Consider the following 20,073-nt stretch of genomic DNA (forward strand, 5'->3'; position numbering starts at 1 on the left):
CACTTTATTAAAAAATGAAATTAGGGGCTGGAGAGATGGCTCAGCGGTTAAGAGCACTGCCTGCTCTTCCAGAGGTCCTGAGTTCAATTCCCAGCAACCACATGGTGGCTCATAACCATCTATAATGGAATCTGGCACCCTCTTCTGGTGTCTGAAGACAGTGACAGTGTACTCATACATAAAAAATAAATAAATAAATCTTTAAAAAAATAGAATAAAATTAGGATGGTTTGTTCACAGTTTTAAGTTCTTTTTTGCTACTTAACCATCTTGTATAATTAGATATCCTCCACTGTCATTAGACATTGTTCATCAAGTGTTAGTGTCGTCATGGACGTCTCTCTTCTGTTGGGACACTTGGCTTTCCCCTACATTTAACCATGGGTAGACCCCGTGGTGTGAAGGCAATCCTCAGACATGATAATTTCTCTGTACCTCAGGCAATGCCCTCAGGACAAACCCTTGGAAGTAAATTCTTGTTCAGAAGTCCATAATGTCAGGGCTTTCCTGTATGTATTATTCAAGTGCTACAACTAACCTTCGAGGGAATTTATATGCCCCACAGCAGTACATACGGGAGCTTGTCTCCCATTACTCTGTCAGAACTTAGAGCCCGCCTCAAAAATATCTCCCATTTCTCATAGTTATACACTAGTTTTGATTTGTACTTTTTTGATTACTAGTGAGCTTTTGGCTTTTTATATCTTTATGCTTCTTGGGGATATTACCTCCTGACAAAAAATTTAAATGTTTTGGCCATATCCCTATCTAGAGAACTCATCTTTTCGAAAGAGAAACATCTCACAAACTTTTATATTGCTGTTTTTACTAATACGCCGCTGCCGGTTTAATTGCCTGGTGACATCTTTCAACCAATCGTGGTGGCACTGCTCTTCCTTCTACAGTTTCCCAAGCTTTAAAATAAAAATTAAAAAGAACTTCACGGTGAAGCAAACTCAGTTCCCGTAGACAATATATCATGTAGAAGTCGAGCGAGGCGACGGTACCTGAAGCTCGCCCCACACTCCCATGGGTAAGGTGTGCCCAGGGTATTGATCAGAAGTGAGACTCCGAAATGCTGTGTCCACTGAGATAAATGAGGCCATGAGTTCAAGGCTTTCCCCCCTGACGCCGGTTCACTTAGAGCGCAGCTTAGGCACAGCAATGGGCAGTAAAGACAGCACAGGAGAGAAACATGTCCTTGTCTCACAGACCACTGAGAGTGTATTTCGCCTTACCTGTTTTTGTTGATTGGTCTCAAAGTACCCCCACAAGACTTGTGCTTGGGTTTATGTTCATCTCCACACACCGCTGCTGGTGAGGGGAGGAGCTGCTCACTGCGGATGCTTAGTGACTGGTGGTTGACTGGCTGTGCCAGGGTAGTCTCCATCTCGGGTGTGGTATAGATTGTGTGCGTTTGTACAAGTTCCTTGGCATTGGCCTCTTAGGAGAATGCTTTGCTGTGAACAGAGTTCTCTCTCGACACACTGGGGCTTTTCTCCCTCTTCTCTCTCAGCCCTTGTCTAGCAGACGCTGGCACGAGTCACAGTTTTGTTTAGTGCAAGGATGCTGCTTTCCAAAATCCTCTGGCAGGATCTCCTAGAGATTTGTTTTTCTCTTCCTTCCTAATTTAGAAACAGTCTTCAAAGGAAAAGAAGAAGGAAAAAAAAACCTGACAAATTGATGTGAGAGGAAACGAACTCTGATTTAATTTTGTATTTGTTTCACGGTAAGGTCCACAGATTGTCATCTACAATCAATAACATTAGAGGAGGTAAAAAAAAAAAATTAGGGGGGAGAGAAATAATAAAACACATGGCACACCCCAAGACTAGGTTATTTTTTTTTTATTTTAGTCAAGAAGAGAAGTGTGACATAAATTCAAGATTTTATTGAAATCATTTGGATGTTAAATGAACATAATAGCTTGGCGGTGAGGGAAGATTTTTAATAAGGCACAATAATGAGTTATACGAATAAACAGAAAGAATGAAAAGTGTTAACTGTGACATTTAAGTGGTTACATGATTTTAATTATTCTTTTGATAATAAGCAGTCTTGTGACGTTTATTCAAGGAACTGAAACCAGTGCCTCCCATGGAATTTGCAGGAGAATGAGAGCTTTGTTTTCTGCCTTCGGTAATTTAAAAAAAAAAAAAAGAAGAAACAAATGAGCAGGAATGTAAGACTTTATAAAAAGTGCACCCCTCCACAAGAAAGGTGCAAAAGGGAGGCTGCGTTCAAGCACCAGGAGGAGAAAGGGAAAAGAATTTTCTTTCAAAAAAAAAAAAAAAAAGAAAGAAAGAAAGAAAAAGAAAAAGAAGAGAAAAGTAGGCACCAGCACGTTGTTGTTTGTTTGTGGGACAGAGCAAGGATGGCCAGAAGAGCTAAAGCTTCAAGGAGGCCAGAAACCAGTGTGTGTGTGTGTGTGTGTGTGTGCTCCTCATTTGTTCTTGGCTGCAAGGGGTTTCCGGCTGATCTTTTTGGATTTGTCGTTATTCTTCTTTGGGGGTTCTGGGTTGGCTTGCATGTGTCTGCCGTAGAGGCTAAAAAGAGAGAGAGAGAGAGAGAGAGATGGGGGATAGTCATGAGCTCTGTTTACTAGTCTAAGTTTCCTAAGGACGAACTCTAAATATTCAGAAACGTTTGACAAGCCCAAAAGAGTTCTATTGATTCTGCCCCATCCACTCCAAGACTTGACAGTTTTACACATGCAAGCACAGACGTGTACGTATGTGTATACAGCCTGTATGGCAGCGTTCTATTGTGGACAAGGGTCTTGGTATTTTACCCTTCCTGGGCAGGGTGAGGGAAGACAGGATCTTCGGGACTGCTGAGAACAGGTTATGTACACCAAGCCCTTTTGGAGTTGCATTCTAAAAACCGTAGTGTTTTAAGTCTACAAGGACAAAAGATCCCCGGACGGAGAGACACTATCCATTTCATTAGAAGTGAGCGCCAATGCTCAGCCCGAGAGCCCAGGGGCTAGTTAATGTGACACAGAGCGGTGGTGTTGGAGATCGTGCTGGCTGCTCATGTGTGATTGATGGTGCAGGGATGGCCACCACACATCAATGCCACATTAATAAGTACCACTGATTAAATGTTGACAAAGTGCCCCACAATTACAGTGGATGGTATCCATCGTGCAAAGGATTTAACTGAGCGGTGGATAGTAATTAATCCATAATTTATGAGTGATTCTGATTAAACAGAATTAAAGCCACCCTAAAATAAATAGAGCTCAGCCTTAACTCCCTTTATTGACACAACTGTGTTTTCCAGAGTCCCATGCACATCTCAGCCCTCAGTATCTTTGGAGGAAAGGACTGGCCTCATTCCAGTCATTGCTTCTGCTATTGACTAATGGAACCAAGAGTCAGCCAAGAGACCTGCTTCTCTGTGTAAGGAGCCACTGGTTCTAATACCCACTCAAGGAGTCATCCATTCATTTACAGTTTGTCTCTGTGTATATTTACGAACTATTTTATGTACTGTATGCTGCTAAGGAAGGAGTCAAGGGCCACCAGACTCGAGGCAAGTGCCATACCTCGGAACGACACCCATTCCTCCTGGTTTTTAATGCTAACACTGTATGTCTATGCACTATGTGTAGAGCACAAGGATGCGCTTGATTGGCATCAAGACTATGGCTGACGGGCTGAGGGGAGGGCCTGGCAAACGGAGCTGTCCTCTGGGTAGGCAGCAAGCCAGGCACGAGTGTTTCAGTAGGTAACATGATGCTCTCTCTTTTGTTGCCTCCCAAGTGTCAGTTTAGAAACTGGTTGTTCCAACAGTGGCGAGGGAGAGGTCTGCCCTTACAGAACAGAGAATTCATAGGCGCTCATAGGAGATAGGAGATGGCGCCCAGAGCCAGGTGCAGGGACGAATCTCCAGGTAAAATGGAGTCATTTGCTTGTGTACAGGTTACAAGGGAACTTACAGAGGGATAGGCTTGGGCTCTTACAATTAGAAGCTCCAGATGTTTGTGCTGACATAATGGTTAGGCTAGCCTGGACACCTGGGGTCCTGTAACCCAGTAGGAACTAATGATTTCATGGAGCACGAAACACATCCAATCTTAGTTCTGTCACCCAATTCCCATGTTGTCAATATCGCTGCCTATGTATTGCCTTGCCAGCATCTCTCCCAGAGACAAACATGAAGGACCTTGAACCAAAGCAGAGCTGTCTACCCTTCTCCTCACTTTAATCTGCACATTCGGAAACACGCTGTTCTACCAAATGGCCTTTGAAATCTCTTCCCCAGTGGCTGTTTTACCGGAGGCCACACATTTCATGCTCAGGGGCTCCAGGCTTCCCCAGAGGCCCCTTTTCTCTGAGGTCCTCTCATCTGGCACACAGCCAACATCTGACTTTGTTCTGCGTGTTCACAGGGCACCCCTGATCTCAGGATGGGTGGGTACACAGCTTTCTTATGCTTTTCCTTTGTCTTACAACCTCTTATCCCCACACAGGAAAAAGGAATATACTCGCTTGAATGCAAGACAACACCAGATTCGACTGATTATCCAAACCAGCGGAAACAAGACAGTTCATTCATAAGTGTTCTGGTTTTAAATGCAAAATTTCCTCAAAGGCTGTGTTTGAACACTTGATCTTTAGACATTGGCACTGGGTTTTGGGGGGTGGGGAGGAGGGATGTCTACGGAACCATTGAGGCATGGGGCCCAGCTGGAAGACGTAAGCCATTGAGAGGAGATCTTTAGAATTATGGCCTGGGTTAGCATCTCGTCCCACTCTGCTTCCTTATCATCAAAATGTGAGCCAACCATGGCACAAGCTTTCGACGCTATGCCTTTCGCATCACGATGGACTGACATTTCCTGAAATCAAGAGACATAATGAATCCTTCCTTCTTTAAATTGTGTCTGTCAGGTATTCTGTCATAGCAATGAGAGAGGCTAACTGATATATATCACATGGAATTGCAGAACTAGTACAGTATCAGGAAAGGCATGTCAACAACGAGAGGCCATGGAGGGTTAAAGAGAGCTCAAGTCGAGCCAGGACTTGACTGGCGCGGCCTGAATGAGGTGAGCCACATGGGCAAGCAGGACGTTCCCTAGGGGAGTGGGATCCGGAAAAGTCAGTTCTGAAAGAGAAGCAAAGCTCTCGTTCCTTTAGGGAAAGAACAGGAATGACCTGGTGTTTTAATTGCGGCCTTTGGTACTCAGTCCACGCTGTGTGTGCCTGGACTTCCTGTGGGCTTCATTGCAAGTCACTACAAAGGGCTGAGCAGTCACTGCAGATGTTTCGATCTGAGTTTTGACCCTTGATCAGTGCAGACTCTGAGCAAATGATCGGTAGCTTTCACCCCCCAATCCTTCTCCCACCCACCCTTCGCATGCCTCAGTTTCTTCGCCCGTAAGCGAGTGACTTTCCTTACAGGGTAGCAGGAGGCTGGGCGCGGCAGCAAGTATTTTGGAAGGAGGCAGAGAACGCTTTTGAAAACTAGGGCTTATGCGGTGGAGTTCTACTCAGAGTTTTTAATAAAGATGATCGCATGATTACCTTATTTTCATTAGGGGGTTTTCACTGACAAATAACACGCTATTCTCTATCAACGACAATGCTCGAACCACTCCAGAAGAAAGGTTTTTGATTCTCTTTGAAGAAGGCAAGCATGGCTGAGCTAAATGCATTTGCCCCACTTCCTCAGTGAGTCACTGAAGGGCTGGATGACGCCTCTGTCCCCTGTGTGATCCTTTAATTCCTCCAGCTATGTGGGCAGATGAGAGCCAGCTTAACCTGAGCAGCTCTCCCCACTGAGAGTCGAGGTAGGGCAGTAATGACATGTATCTCAGGGTCCAAGTTCTTGGGTACCATTCCTGGCTGTACCATTTATTATCCAGGGTGACCTCTATTTGCTAAGTGTGACAGACAGATAACTGGTCTGCAACAATTGGTGAGAACACCCTAATCCTTCCTTTAGGCCCTAAAGGAAAATCCAACCTTCCCTTCTTGTCTTGTTCATTTCTACTTCTGTACCTGAGCAGACCCAGCTGTCCCTCAGCCCTGGGTACCCTTTGTCACTTTCAAGATGGCACATTCCTTCTGTGCAGTATCCTACAGCGTCCAGGATCGAGGGTTCCTGGGGACGAGTACCAGCTGTGTGCTCCTCTCTTTGTTCTGTGCACCACTCTGATTCAAGTGCTGCACGGCCTTGGGACTGTCACTGAGTCACCTCAGTCTGATACAGTTCTCTCCACAGGATGAAAACAAAATTGCTCTTTAACCTTGGAGGGCTCCAAAAAAAGATGGCGTTAGACATACAGGGATGATCCTTTCTGTGTTGGCACATGATAGATACTGTAATGGCTGCTGCCACCTTTAATATCTCACAAGACTCGGGACTCGGGCTACCTAGCCAGCCCTAGCCAGCCCACTTTCTCTCTGTCCCTTTGACTTGTTCCGTTTCTCTGTCCCTTTCTGTCTCTACCTCTCCTCCCCCACCCCAACTGCTACACCAGAAGTGTGATGTGGAATCTATGCTGTGTCCATGTGCCCTTGGGTTCCCATTCTGGAAAAGACTCCAACAGGAACTGCCACCTGGCTATGCCAATTCGACAGTGGTGACAGAGACTAAGTCAAGATTACCTATGATGATACAGCTACTGTGGGCAAAGTGCTCAAGCAAGCTGGAGGCGGGGGCGGTGGTGTGCCTTTTGCAAAGAATCCTAGAAAAATCTCACTTCTGAAATCTGAAGTTTGTAAAAGATAAGTAGGAGATGGTTAATGAGCTTGGAAAAAACAAACAAACAAACAAACAAACAAACAAACTAACTAACAGAACAAAAAAACAACACCCCCCCCCCAAAACAAAGAACGCTCTAAAGTGACAGAAAAAAAAAGCCATTTCTCTCCGAAGCCTGGCTAAGGCAGGCCCAAGTCAATTTCAAAGGCACAATCAGCCTGTGGATGCTCTAAGAACCACCTAGCTCAGAAACACAAGGGCCCTTCACCCTCATCTGGGAAGACCAAAACCAGAAGAAGTAAGCTATTCCCAGAGCTAACAGCAGAAGTTGCTCTGTGAGGACCATCTCCAGGGCTACCATTAGGAAAAGGTTCTGAAGACTTCTCTTGTCACCAGGTCCCTACCTTTAAGCGCAGTTTCATTGAAACGTGTTATTGAAGCAGTTGTACACCAACCACACACAGTCCACCTTTTAGTAGGTAAGATTGAATAGCAAAAAGTTCCAGCCTAATAAATGAGATTATTTTGCTATTGGTATTTTTAGTAAGCATTTTGAGATGTGTGATTTTCCCTTACTGATGTATGAGTTCTACAGAATAGCAATGCTTCTGGTCTTAAAAACAAAACAAAACACCACACATATTCTTGCATTGTTAAATCCTACAGTCTTCTTCTGTGACCATCTCTTCGAGTGCTGTCACATGAAGACCACTATCTATGGACCATACAACTCCTTCCAGGAGGTTTTCTCTCTTGGCTACAAAGCACTGTCCAGGAGTCCCCTTAATACCTCTCTGGAGGCCTCTTCTGTCCCATGTCTGTGCTTTTATTTCTCTGTATCGTCTTCTACAGAAAGATCATCTAGTTTCAGAGCTCCAATGACTATGGCAAAGGTTTCAAGCCACCTGGAGAATCAGCTGCCCAATGTAGCAAAGCAGGTAAGAAACTCCAAAGAGCCTCCTCCAAGGAGTTCTAATAACATCTTGGAAACCATGCATCTAGAAGACAGTCAATTTCATTAAGGTATTTGGAGAAAAGTTGGGGTTAGGGAGATGCGCTGTGCTTAAAAAGTGCTTGCTTTCTGGATAAACCTAAGTACAGAAGTTCAGCTCTCCAGAGGGAACCCATATAAAGGTGGTTTAACTAATTCCAGAGGTTCAAAAGAGGAGGCGGCTGATCCCCAGAGCAAGCAGCTTAACTAGATTAGTTTAAGTACAGAGATCTGAACTCAACTGAGAGAACCTGTCTCCATCGATAAAGAGGAACACAGTCAATGTCAACCTTGCATCTCCATACATTAGCCCATACACATGGACACCCACACATACACACATGCACATATTAAAGGGAAAAGTGTCACTAAGGCAATCTGAGGCCTGACAGTGGTGTTTTACCAGCTCTCATTCCGTTAGGAATCTGTGCTTGCTTTCGTTCTGGATGAGCTGTGTTATCATTACCCAGAATGCTGGCCTGGGTCCTATCTACAAGTCAGTCAGTTCTCAACCTTACTTTGAGGCTTCCCCACTGTTTGCTGTTCTTCCATCAGCCTCATTCTGCCTCCAGGAAGCATGCTGGGGTTTGCTAGGCTCTCACCATTAAGTCCTGGCAGACACAGTGACTCCCGCCCCTGACTCGTTATTTTAAGGCATCAGTAGAATGGCTTGTGATACCATGCTCATGGTGCTGTGGCTTCCACATACTCATTATTTTCACTGGCCCAGCCACCCTTCTTATCTGAATGAGAAGACTGACACTTTCCAACTTCAGGCTTGGGTCAACCCAGACAATTATTCCAACCTGACTAAGTTATCTTTCCCTAGATCATTTCCAGCCTTGTCTTCTTAACAAGAGGACCATGCTTTCTTTTTGAGAGTGGGGAATGCAAACTTTACTTCTTTTGTGTTCTGTATACTCAAGGCACACTAGAAACACATTGCGTGTGGTGTAAATATTGTGTTTCAGAATGCCAGGTATACGCGAGGCACAATATGCTACCGCAAAGTCGTTTGCTTGTGTCATATGCCTCTCTACTGTGGTTTGGGGCGTTTCCATGGAAAACACTTATACGGACTGAGAAAAGAATAAAATTTAAAACCTGAGTAGATGGCCGGCAAAAATAATGAGAAGTAATTTTGCTTATAATCTGTAATCTGATGGCAGAATGCTAAATTCAGCATCTCTACACATAAATCTGTGGACAAGGTGTGAAGCCTGGATTATTAATAAGTATTTGTGATATTTTTATTTATCTCGTCTAGCAGCTGTGAGGGACTGGTGACAGAATCTTAGCACATAAATTGCTGAGTTCTGGAGGAAAAAGAAAAATATATATATATGACCATTCTCCAGTTCCTAAGAGAAGTCTCGTTAATTCAAAACGCTATGGTTTTCTTTTTCTTTGTGAGAGATGCTCCCACATGATCTCACTAGCGGCACTCTAGGTCTTGCACCTCTTCCCCACCATTTCTCCCAGTGTTTGCTGTTCTCAACACAGTGGGAAAAGAATGTACAAACGCACACGTGTGTGCAGCACCTAGACAAGCAGCCCAGAGGAATATGCGACGTTCTGCCAAAATACAACAGTTAATAGAAGGCGGAATTGATAGCCCTCCACACGTTCCAGCCTCGCTCTCTGCCCCACTGGAGGGGAGAAGAGTACATTCTGGGCAGAGCAAAACCAACAATCCCGGGCACAAAGGATGCTCATTAAACTTCATCATCCTGTCTACTCTAATGATGCTTTTACTTAATAAAAATTCCCCGAGCAGTCGAGAGGATATCAGGCAAGGTCTTTGGTTATGTATCAGAGGTCCGAGCTGTCACCGGCAAGCATGCAGTTCAGGAGGGATGCTCCCTGGGGAAGGAGGAGAAACAGCTTTCACGGAATACATGCAGGGGAAATCAATAGCTGCAACTTGCTCCGCTGCTTAAGCATTTAAGAAAATAGGTAATCCTTTTAAATTAAACCGCAAAGTGCTAAATGTGGCAGTTTCCAAACTGAACTCAGAGGTGAAAGGAAAGAAGCCAAGGACACAGGGAAGTTCCCCTTTTCTAATAAACACTGCATCTGGAGGGACCGATTTTTGAAAGAAAAGAAAGAATTCATAAACACGAGGAGTGGAACAAGGAGCCACCTTTTCAAGGACCGTTTGCTCATTTCAAAATTATCCTTCAAGATCGCCGCTATGAAAACCCAGTACCTTGAATCTGGCTTTAAAAGTTAAATAGTAATTTTCCAAAGAGATTTGGGAACATGGATGCCTCGGTGCTAATAAAATAAAATACCACAAGCTACTGTGACATTTTGTTCATATTCTATAAACCACCTTAAACTTCCTGTTCTGCCAACACAGAATTACCAAGTACATGGGGATTACAATAGTTTGGACCAACACTGAGGTGTCACTCTAAAACCTGAATATATGGGAAATGAGGCTGCCCTTTGTGTGTTAAATGATAAATCAACACGAAGTGAATCGAAGCAGGAACATGACAAGTCACCCAAAACAGCACCACCATAGTCCCTAGGCCAATGAGCTTGACTGTGAAATAAACCCAGAGAGACAGAAAGACTGTGCACAGAAATAGTGGTCATCAACTGAAAAACCGGGCTCAACTGGGGAGTGAGGGAGCTCTATACCTCCAGAGAAAGGCAGCAGGGACCAGCAAGCTGTATTCTGCACACACCCAAGAAGGATACTACCCCCACAGTGAAGCAGGGCTATCAAGCACAATGCTGAACTTGCCCTGAACTCATGGACCCAGGCCTGCCTGCCCCAGCCCCTGGTTACCACCCCATACTCTGCAATCACTTGTCTTAGTTAGGGCTACCATTGCTGTGATGAAATACCGCAATCAAAAAGAAATTCAGGAAGGAAACGGTTTACTTCTTTCACAGTTCCACAGAACATATTCTCAGTGAGGGCAGGAGCTCATACAGGGCAGGAACCTGGAGGTAGGAGCTGATGCAGAGGCCATGGAGGAGTGCTGCTTACTGGCTTGCTCCTCCTGGCTTGCTCAGTCTGTTTTCTTATAGAACCCAGTTCCACCGGCTCAGGGACAGCACCAGCCACAATGGGCTGATTGTGGGTTTTACTGATTGGGAAAGACCTGCCCAAGTGATCACTAATTAAGAAAGTCCTATATCTTATGGAGACTCCCTCTTCTCTGATGACTCCAACTTGTGTCAAGTTGACGGAAACATAGGAAGTACAACTTCCCTTCCTCATCCCACTGAGCTCTTGCCTCCTTCAGACTATCCTCTTGTTTGGAGTTCTTCCCAAGTTCATCCCTAGAAAGGCACATCACCATGATTGTTGACAGATGAAGAAGTCACAGCCATGGGAAGCTTAGATACTTTGATGAGAACCTACCAACTCTGGGGATGCTGCTGGTTTGGGGGGAGGTCACTTGACTCACAGGTCCATCGTAGTCTGTCAAGGTGCCTCGTTGCCTTGGCTGAGCTAACTGGATGATAAATGGACAGGTGGTCTATGGCAGCCAGCCAGAGAAACAGGCCTAGAGCCCAAAGAAACGTCCTTACTTTCTTGTTTTTCTTGAGTAATAAGAAGAGTCCAGATCAGCTGGTACCCCACGCTGGCCTAGTGTGACAGGGGACCACCTAGAAGAGAAACAAACTGAAAAGACAGACCGTGTGCAGTGCTATTAATTGACTCCACAGACCATGACATGCCTGAAACCCACTGGCTGGTCTTACTATAAGACTGCCTCTTCCTCTTGGGCTTACCATCAAAGCGAGGGTGTGTGCTGACACTCACTCATTGATTCTTCAAAGTGTGGATTCCTGAGCCAGGTCTTCTTGGCTACCATTTTCATTGATGACATAAGCTTCCCTTTCACTGTGTATTGCAATAATGTTATGTTGTTTATATGATTACTATTGCTTCTTGTCCCGTCCAACAGAAGACAAACACATAGAGGGTAAGAACCTCTTCTTTACCCAGTAATGATCCTCTTGGCTGACTTAGACTCATTAGGAGAGAGTGCTTAGTGTGTTTGTAGACCTGCCCAGGGAGGTTTTACTGTGTCAGAAGGACTCATGTTAAGTGTGGGAAGCACCATCTCATGGGCTGGGGTCTCAGACTATGCAAAAAGGAACCACTGACAGAGGCAGGTGAGTGTCACGATTCTCTCTTTGCTTCCTGATCCCTAGAGATGTGATCAAGCATCTCATGACCCTGTTACTACAGCCTTGATCCACTCCTGTTGGCAAGCCTTCTCCACAGTGATGGAATGTTCCCTCCAACTGAGCCAAAACAAGTCCTTCCTCCTTTAAGTTGTCAGGTTTCTGGCCAGAGAGAAGAAAAATGTCTGATAGCCGGTAGTATGTTATAGACACACTGTAAATGCCTGCTGACTGAATGAAAGCATTACTAGGATAATCAAAAACATCCCACTGTTGGGGTGAATTTACAGATAGATCATGACTGCCTCTGGAATAAAATTATGCCTAAGTCGCTTTTGTTTTTCAAGTTCCTGTGCCCAACAGACAGCAAGAAATATCTTATGGAGAGAAAGATCGTGGAACGTGTATGTAATGGAGAATTGTTCACACCATGGTGGACAAGAAGCAGAGGGTCTGGCAGGACCCTGAAGTTGCGTATAATAGTAATATGCCCGTGTCTAGTGACCTATTTCCTTCAGCTAGGATCTGGTTCCTAAAGGTTTCACAGCTTCCCAAAATTATGCCATCACATGGGGGAACAGGTGGACCAAACCAGAGCCTATGGGGTCACCTCAGCACCACCTACAACACGTTCTTTGTCTCTGTAGCTTACAAAGCACTTCAGTTATACAAACTCCCATAACCACAGCACATGAGATGAAACTTCACAGGGCTGACGTCCATCTCAGAGGTCCACCGTGTGCCAGATTATATTGTGGCATGATGCCTGACGTTGAAGACAATATTGTATTATTTTTATTCTTCCTTCAGCATTGGGTGAGGTAAATCACTTCTACTTACAAACCGCAAGACAAGAGCAAAAGCAAAAGCAAACAACTTCAGTGATTAAAACCGAAAGGTCTACGGCTACAGAGTATGTATGGTGGTTTATCTGCATAGCTACCACCCACGGGACTTTAAGCAAAAGCAGGGAGAGGCTGCTAGTGCCTTCTGCCCCGGCTCTGGCATAGCCAGGCTCCTCCTGTAAGCTCTTTCGTGGGTCTGGCCACTGGCATCTCTGAAGTGTGGCAAAACAAGTCAATGCTGCTTTCCCATCCAAGATCCCAACTTTTGAGCGCTAGCAGACGTTAGCAACAGTGGATGGGTGAAGCTCTTGGTGGACGAGGGGATCTACTGGGAGTAGGATGAGGTATTTGAGGTCAAGGCATCAACTGTGACAGTAATAATGTAGACACAACAGCTCAAAAAAAAAAAGATGAATCTTTGGATTTCACCTTCCTTTATTCTTGATTCGCATACATTGAGTTTTAAGGGAAGAAGCATACTCAAGAAGACGTTGGTAAGATACTTCTGGCCTTGATCTACTCTGAAGATTGTTTATCATGCAATACTCTATTTTTGCTTTGAAATTGTATTTTTAAGAGTCTCAGGAAGTTACAGTTTAAAGAAGAAAGAAGGCAAAAAAAAATGCCCTACAGGATTACAGGTTAGGCTGGCTGTGCACCAAGATCTGTTAGAGCCCAGGCATCAGTGAGGAGCGCTGAGGAGACACGGGGAAACAGTGTGAAGAAGGGTGTGAAGAAGGGCTAACTCTCTGGACTTGGTTCTTTGTGGCTGATGCCCCCAACAGGCGAAAACTGTTGCTGTTGGTGGGAAGGAAAGAGCTGATGCTTGTCACAACAGCCCCTTTGGATCCAAAAAGCTCGAGTGTTTCATCGAAGAATCTCACCCACAAAACACCCCTGGAAGGTGTTAGAACATTCCATGTGCAGATGGTGAATGTGAGGTGGAGTAAGAGAGTGAGGTGGAGATGCCAGAGGCACAGGGGCTGTGTGGAGACTCCTCCCAGCTCAATGCGATAGCATGGGACAGAAGATCTTAAAGGGAGCGCACACACAGAAGGAGCGTGCAAACACAGCAGCCCACATTCCGGAGCAGTCAACTCCAGGGATGGCGGGTCTGTAGAACAGAAGGCAGATTCTACAGAACAAGAGAGGACATCATAGTCAGACCTCATGAGGAGGGGAAAATAAAAACCTTCAAATGATCTTAGACACACATTAACTCTGCCATGTCTATCGAAGCTCACTACTTTTTAATGTCTTTTTCTTGATGAAGTATTTTCTCCATGAACTTCCAATAAAAGATGAAAACAAAAGCACCTGAGAATTAAAAGAAAATTAAAACTATTTCTTTTCTATACAGATTAGCCATGCCTCGTTCCCGTGACAATAGGTGGCTCGTGCCTCCAAAGCATATTGCTTGTCTGTCTGTCTGTCTGTCTATCTATCTGTCTGTCTGTCTAATCCTGACAAGGAGTGCTCTCTTATGGAGTTACCTTTTATTAAGGTGTGTGTGTGTGTGTGTGTGTGTGTGTGTGTGTGTACACATGTACAGGTATGCTTGTGGATGTGGTGTGTACATGGTGAGACCAGAGAATAATCTTGGGTATTGTTATTCAGAAGTCATTGACCTTGTCCTTTGAAACAAGGTTTCTCATTAGGATCAAGGGATCAGCAATTAGGCTAGGCTGGCCTGCGAGTGACTCTTGGAAATCTTCCTGTCTCTGCCTCCACAGCACTGGGGTAGAAGTACATGCTACCCTGGCTGGCTTTTTTTTATGTGGGTGCTAAGGACTGAACTCAGGTCCTCACATCCTCACGCTTGTGCATCAAAAACTTTGACAACGGACCCTACACCCTCAGTCTGACATGTAAACGCACAACAGGCTGTATTCCATTTCCTTGTGGAATCTGGCTTGAAGCAGAGAGCCTATATATACTTAGTACACTGTATGCTTTGAGAGAGAAGAGGCCAGGGGATATGACATTTCCACGTTCAGCATTGTATGGAAACTAATTTACAGAAGACTCGAAGAAGCTATTCTGAAAGTCATCTATAATTCTTGGTGACTGGGTAACCTTGAACAAGTCACTCAACCTGAGAGGTCTTTCTCATCTGCAAACTAGGCTTGAGATCAACAGTATATATCTAGGGCTGGAGAGATGGCTCAGTGGTTACGAACACTGACTGCTCTTCCAGAGGTCCTGAGTTCAATTCCCAGCAATCACATGGTGGCTCACAATCACTTGTAATGGAATCTGATGCCCTATTCTGGTGTGCCTGAAGCCAACTACAGTGTAATCATATAAATAAAATAAATAAATCTTAAAAAAAAAACCCAGTATATATCTAAAGATGAAGTCTTTCTCATCTGTAAACTAGGCTTGAGGTTAACAGAACATGTCTCGAGGGGTGGTCACGAGGATGAAATAACACCAAGTACTGAGAAATTAGCAGACACTAGACAGGTACTGGAAATCCGGGCTGCTGAACACTGTACTCAGAACTGGGGTTGTCCATTCTAAACTTGGGCGAGACCACAGACTTGCAAAGATCCCTTATGTTCGTCTGCACCAAGTTTTAACACAAAACATAGTTTCTTTCCAGAGAGATATTTTAAAAGATGTTGTATTATGTATGCCTGAGGAAAATAGGAAACGGTGGAGAATACACAGAAGGTCCTTGGAAGTAAAACACCCGACAAGTTCAGTCACTCTTTGAGGCTCCTCTTAGTACTACAAAACCACCCTAGTTAGTGCTAAAGGCACTCTGGCAATCCACTGTGCGGAAGGCTCTGTCCAGGGTCCTGAATGGGCATCAGGCCAGGACTAATTGAAAACATGAGGAGGGGACTGGGTCCATCTTCAGTCGTCCTCTCGCTTCAGTCCTCCCATTCACAGGCCGAGCTGTTCTAGAATCTATTCAGAAGGGACTCACATTATGTAAGAGTCAATAATCTTTATGGTAACTCCGCAGTGAAAGTGTCATTTGTTGTAATGAACACTGATCATAAGTTAAGCCCCTAGCTACTCTCTCTGTTATTTTTCATTATACTGTTCCTTGCTCTGTTATATTTCAGGAGTACTGGGGGAATTTATCCAGCTCTACGTGCTAGTCAGCTCTTCGTTACCCAGATTCCATTCTGCTGAGATGTTCTGCAGTGATTTGCAAACGCACAGCTTCCTAAGGAAATGCATCAGACACTGGTTATGTGCTCTCCTCTGCTGATGCCAGCAGGCAGTCTTCCCTCTTCTCCCCCCTTTTTTTCCTGGTTATTTGTCCCCTTAATTTGCCATTTTCCTCTCTATTTATCTCCCACTCCATTCACAGTACAGTTCTCCGGGCCCAAATCTGAGAGTATTAACAATGCGTTGCTGGGTATATATTTTTTCCCGGCAGTAATAACTCTTTGCTCAATTCAGCTCCAAGAATAATGTTTCTGAAAGCATCATTGCCTTGCCTATAGCTCACACTTGCAAGCCCTGCTCTGCTCATACGACTGGTCTTCCCTGCTCTGGCTGCTTCAAAAGACACCAACTCCAAAAGGCAGGTCAGCAAAGGAAAACTGGAATGTTTCCTTCCTTCCTTCTTCCCTCCCTCCCTCCCTTTTAAAAAGCCAATATGAAGCATTCATTTAGTATGAGAGTAAAATTTCCATACGCCTCTGTGCCTTGTGCTCTTGGAACTGCTTGTAGGTAGGCTGCGATTACCCAGGGGGACCACACCACTGCAATGGCTTGGAGATCACTGGCCAGCACAAAGGCACGGAGCCCTCATGGATTCATGCCCAGCATCAGCCCTTTGGCTACAAACACCAGTAGACCCCGTAGCTGTAACTGGGCACAGGGGCCTGAGTTTGTCACCGCCAGACAGCAAATAGAGTTAGTTTTCATTGGACTGCTCTTCGCCTCTGTTTGCCAGGGTGCCAGAGAAGTAGTTAAAATATTAACAATAAGAAAACAGCACCTAGAGGCATCCAAGATCCTGTCACTCCACTGTGGCTAACATTTTAGGGCAGATTCTGCAGGCAACCTCCGTCAATGAACTGAAATGTATGCAGGCAAGCATGTTTCAAGAATGGCACGTTCTTGTTACAATGTGTTCTCCCTGAGACACATGACAGAAAAGCGGTGGAGAAGCCTTTATTACCATATCCACATCTCTTTAAACACAACCTGAACAGCCCCTCTCCCTGGACAGATGGCTCTTACCACCCTGCAGACCTCCTTGGAGGAGAAAGGAGGAGTGTTTCTATTCTTTTCCCTTTCACCAGAGGCCATCCACGTTGGCCACTGGATACATTCTATTCTAGGTTGAGGACAGTGACAGGAGGGTAGTGCAACTCTTCAAATTCTAACATTAGAAGAAGTGTCCGTCTGCCAAGACGATGGGAGGAGAGAGCTGACTCCCACGTGCACACTGTGGCATTCCCCCAGCCTCCCTACACTCACACTGAGTGCAATTTAAAAAGGCACTATAGACCCATGGCTCTCACGGCTTCTTCTCTGAATGAAACTTTTTCTGCGTTTACATCCAAGCAAGTCACAGCCATGGCACCAAGTGTGCACCCTCAGATGTCTGGAAGTTCGGAGCTTCAGAAGTTTAGATTTAAAAGGCTTAAAGCGAAGGCTGGAGACAGTTCCTACAGTTACACACGGGTATAACCTTCTTGAAAAGCTGGTACTCAATGAAAATAAATACAGAAACCCCAAAACTACAACAGCAGAGGTTGAGGAAAGAAACGTGTATCAAACTCAGCTCCCCAGGATGAATCCAAGTCTATAAAGGCTAAGCCTTCATACGTGACCCTGCCTGAGGCTCAAAGGTAAAGGTCCCTTGAGAGAGTACTTTTAAGTACTCTACAAGAGACGGTAGGTACAAGGACTCAGGCAAGTCTGTGAAGGTTCGTGGAAAGCTGCAGGTTTCCAGACTCAGATCACTGCGGGAAATGACCCAGGGCATGCTAGTGGCGGCTTAAGAGATCTGAAAATGGATAGATAGAACTCAACGAACTGGTCAACCAGGTATAAAATTGCTAGAAAGCTGCACAGTAATTCATTCATCCGGCTTGGGAAAAGCCTTGTGACCATAAACACTCTACAGACATAAAAGTGGAATTGGGGGTGGGGTTTGGGGTTAGTTACGTCATACCCCCTTCAGTTACTAGTGATTCCCCAAACTAGAATTCAGTGTATCTTGATAAATCGATGTCAAAAGAGACTTAGGGCTCCAGGATGTAGACCCAGGATTTCCGGTACCTCAATAGTGTTCTAGGCACTATTTTTTTTTTTATCAGCAAGCTGAGTGATCAGGGCAGGTGTGCACAATACCCTGAATCCCCTGATGAGGGTGCTAGGTGGTGTGTGCTTCTGTGTGGAACTCATATGCTGATGTGCGAGTCGTGTGTCAGCAGTACTAGAGGAGAGACTGAAGACCTAACCTGACATCCCAGAACCGATCCATTATGTCCATTCTTGGCCCCATGGCTTATTTTTACTCTGCTCAGCTCTGGGCAGCTGTCTACTGCTCTCTACCTACTGGGAATCTAAACCCCACTCCCTTAGAGGCCAGTTCTTCTCACCTTGACAATTCCCGTTCTCGCCTTTGACAATTTTTGCCCATGGTTCCCAGTCTCTCCTCTCAATTCCAACTTTGCAGACTGATGGGTGACCCTCAACACCGGTTAAGGAAAAAAAGGGCACCCTTCCATTGCATATGCATGAATGTATTCATGTGTCTCTGAGGGTCCCACTAGATATCCACATAGATGAGAGCAGTGTCATGACTACTTAGGAAAGTTATCTGATTCTCCTGCCCCTTCAACTTGACACTTCTCTTCATCCTGCTCATAGTGCTCAGGGGAGGCTCTGACCATCTGGATTAGCGGCCCTCCGTGCGCGCCACAATTAGGTGGAGGTTCTGGAGGCAGAGACAGCCCCTTATAAATCTCTGTCTGCTGAGCCTGGTCCTTTGCACACAAAGTACACACAACAGATACTGGATCACAGGCTGATTGATTAAAAGAGCCTCCGACTTGCTCCCGTCCCAGGTTCATAAGAAGAAATATACCATGAAACTGAAAGATACAGCTGGCGCCCTAATTAATATTTGTCACTTGGCGGCTCTTAATTAAGAAGTCTAAAATGAAGACCCACCTTTCTCCTGTGCCAAATGGGTATCACCTTCATCCGTATTGGACGAGACTGCAGCTTCATTTTTTGCTGCTCCCCCCCCCCAGCCTTGCCAGATGGGAACATTAGCCACACGGTATTTATTAATATAATAAACAAAGAAAAGTGCAGAGTCTTGGGGGAATTCAGGCAGAAGTAGACCCTGACATTCTTTCAACACAAGCTTTGCATAGAAGGTGAAAGAAACTTTTCCTTCCTATTTCTAGGAGGGAGTGAGTGATGTTTGAGGCAGGAGGCAGACTCTGTTACCAATACTGATGATTTCCTATCCCCTGGGGGCCTTCTCAAGTCCCCTTAAGTCTATCCTTTCATAGTCTCATGAAAAGACCCACCAGTCCTTGCCTCCTGAAAACACTGGGGCACGCACTTTTATAACTGGGAAAAAAATCTCAAAAGAGCAAACTTACCATCTTCCTAAACATGGCCACAAAGTCATTGAAGGTAGCAAGGCAGGGTCCCCAGTCACTGGAAACCACACTGTACATTCCTAGGTCAGTGCATGAGCCTCAGCAGTTATCAGTGTCTTTTGGAAAGGACCGGAAATGGCCATCTGTAGGCAACCAACACCATTATCCTTCTGAGAGTGCCTTCTCCTACTCTCGAAAATGAGCAAAATAGGGCCTGCAAGACGGCTAAGTAAAGGCACCTGCCCTAAACTGTGGAAGGAGAGAACTGACTCACTCTCACAAGTATCCTCTGACATCCACATCTGGGCTGTGGCACACACATACCCACTTACTCACTACGTGTGCACGCGAAATAAACAGGTTCAAATGTAGTGAAAACGACCTTAATTGTTTGATACATTTTTTTCCTCACTTACGTAATGTTTGAGCAAGCGGCTGGAGATGAAGGAGAGGTGTGTGGGCAGTATCTGCATGGTAGAACCACTCCCTCCTGATTAGGGTCCGCTCCAGCTCTCGGGATCAGGGAAAACAGCTCATACCTGGGAGTCACAGTGATTTTGGAACTGGGATCAGTTTCTCATAGGCTAGGAGAGGTGGAGTAAGGGCCAGGATCGAGCTTCCCGATTTGGGTAAAGGGATTCAACACAATTGTACTGCGGAGGTTGGAGCACTAGGCACCATCTACGGGAATCCGGCATGGAGGTTACTAAACTGTGGGCGTGTGGTATTCTCTAATCAGCTCTTGTAGTTGTTCAAGAGGACCTACAGA

General features: G+C 45.2%; 1 protein-coding gene across 7 annotated transcripts in view; it reads right to left on the minus strand.

The window, feature by feature from the left end:
• Rsu1 (Ras suppressor protein 1) overlaps positions 1-20,073 on the minus strand; it is a 244,967-nt gene that overhangs the window by 47,160 nt on the left and 177,734 nt on the right. Inside the window, 1 exon segment of one of the 7 annotated variants that reach the window (NM_001109404.1) lies at positions 1,831-2,546. The exons of 5 other annotated variants lie outside the window; for them this stretch is intronic. In NM_001109404.1, the coding sequence (NP_001102874.1) occupies positions 2,444-2,546 (103 nt within the window). In that variant the 3' untranslated portion in view covers positions 1,831-2,443. 7 annotated transcript variants of the gene reach the window in all.

This window comes from Rattus norvegicus, chromosome 17 (genome assembly GCF_021556685.1).
Source record: "Rattus norvegicus strain SHRSP/BbbUtx chromosome 17, alternate assembly SHRSP_T2T, whole genome shotgun sequence".
Lineage (NCBI taxonomy): Eukaryota > Metazoa > Chordata > Mammalia > Rodentia > Muridae > Rattus > Rattus norvegicus.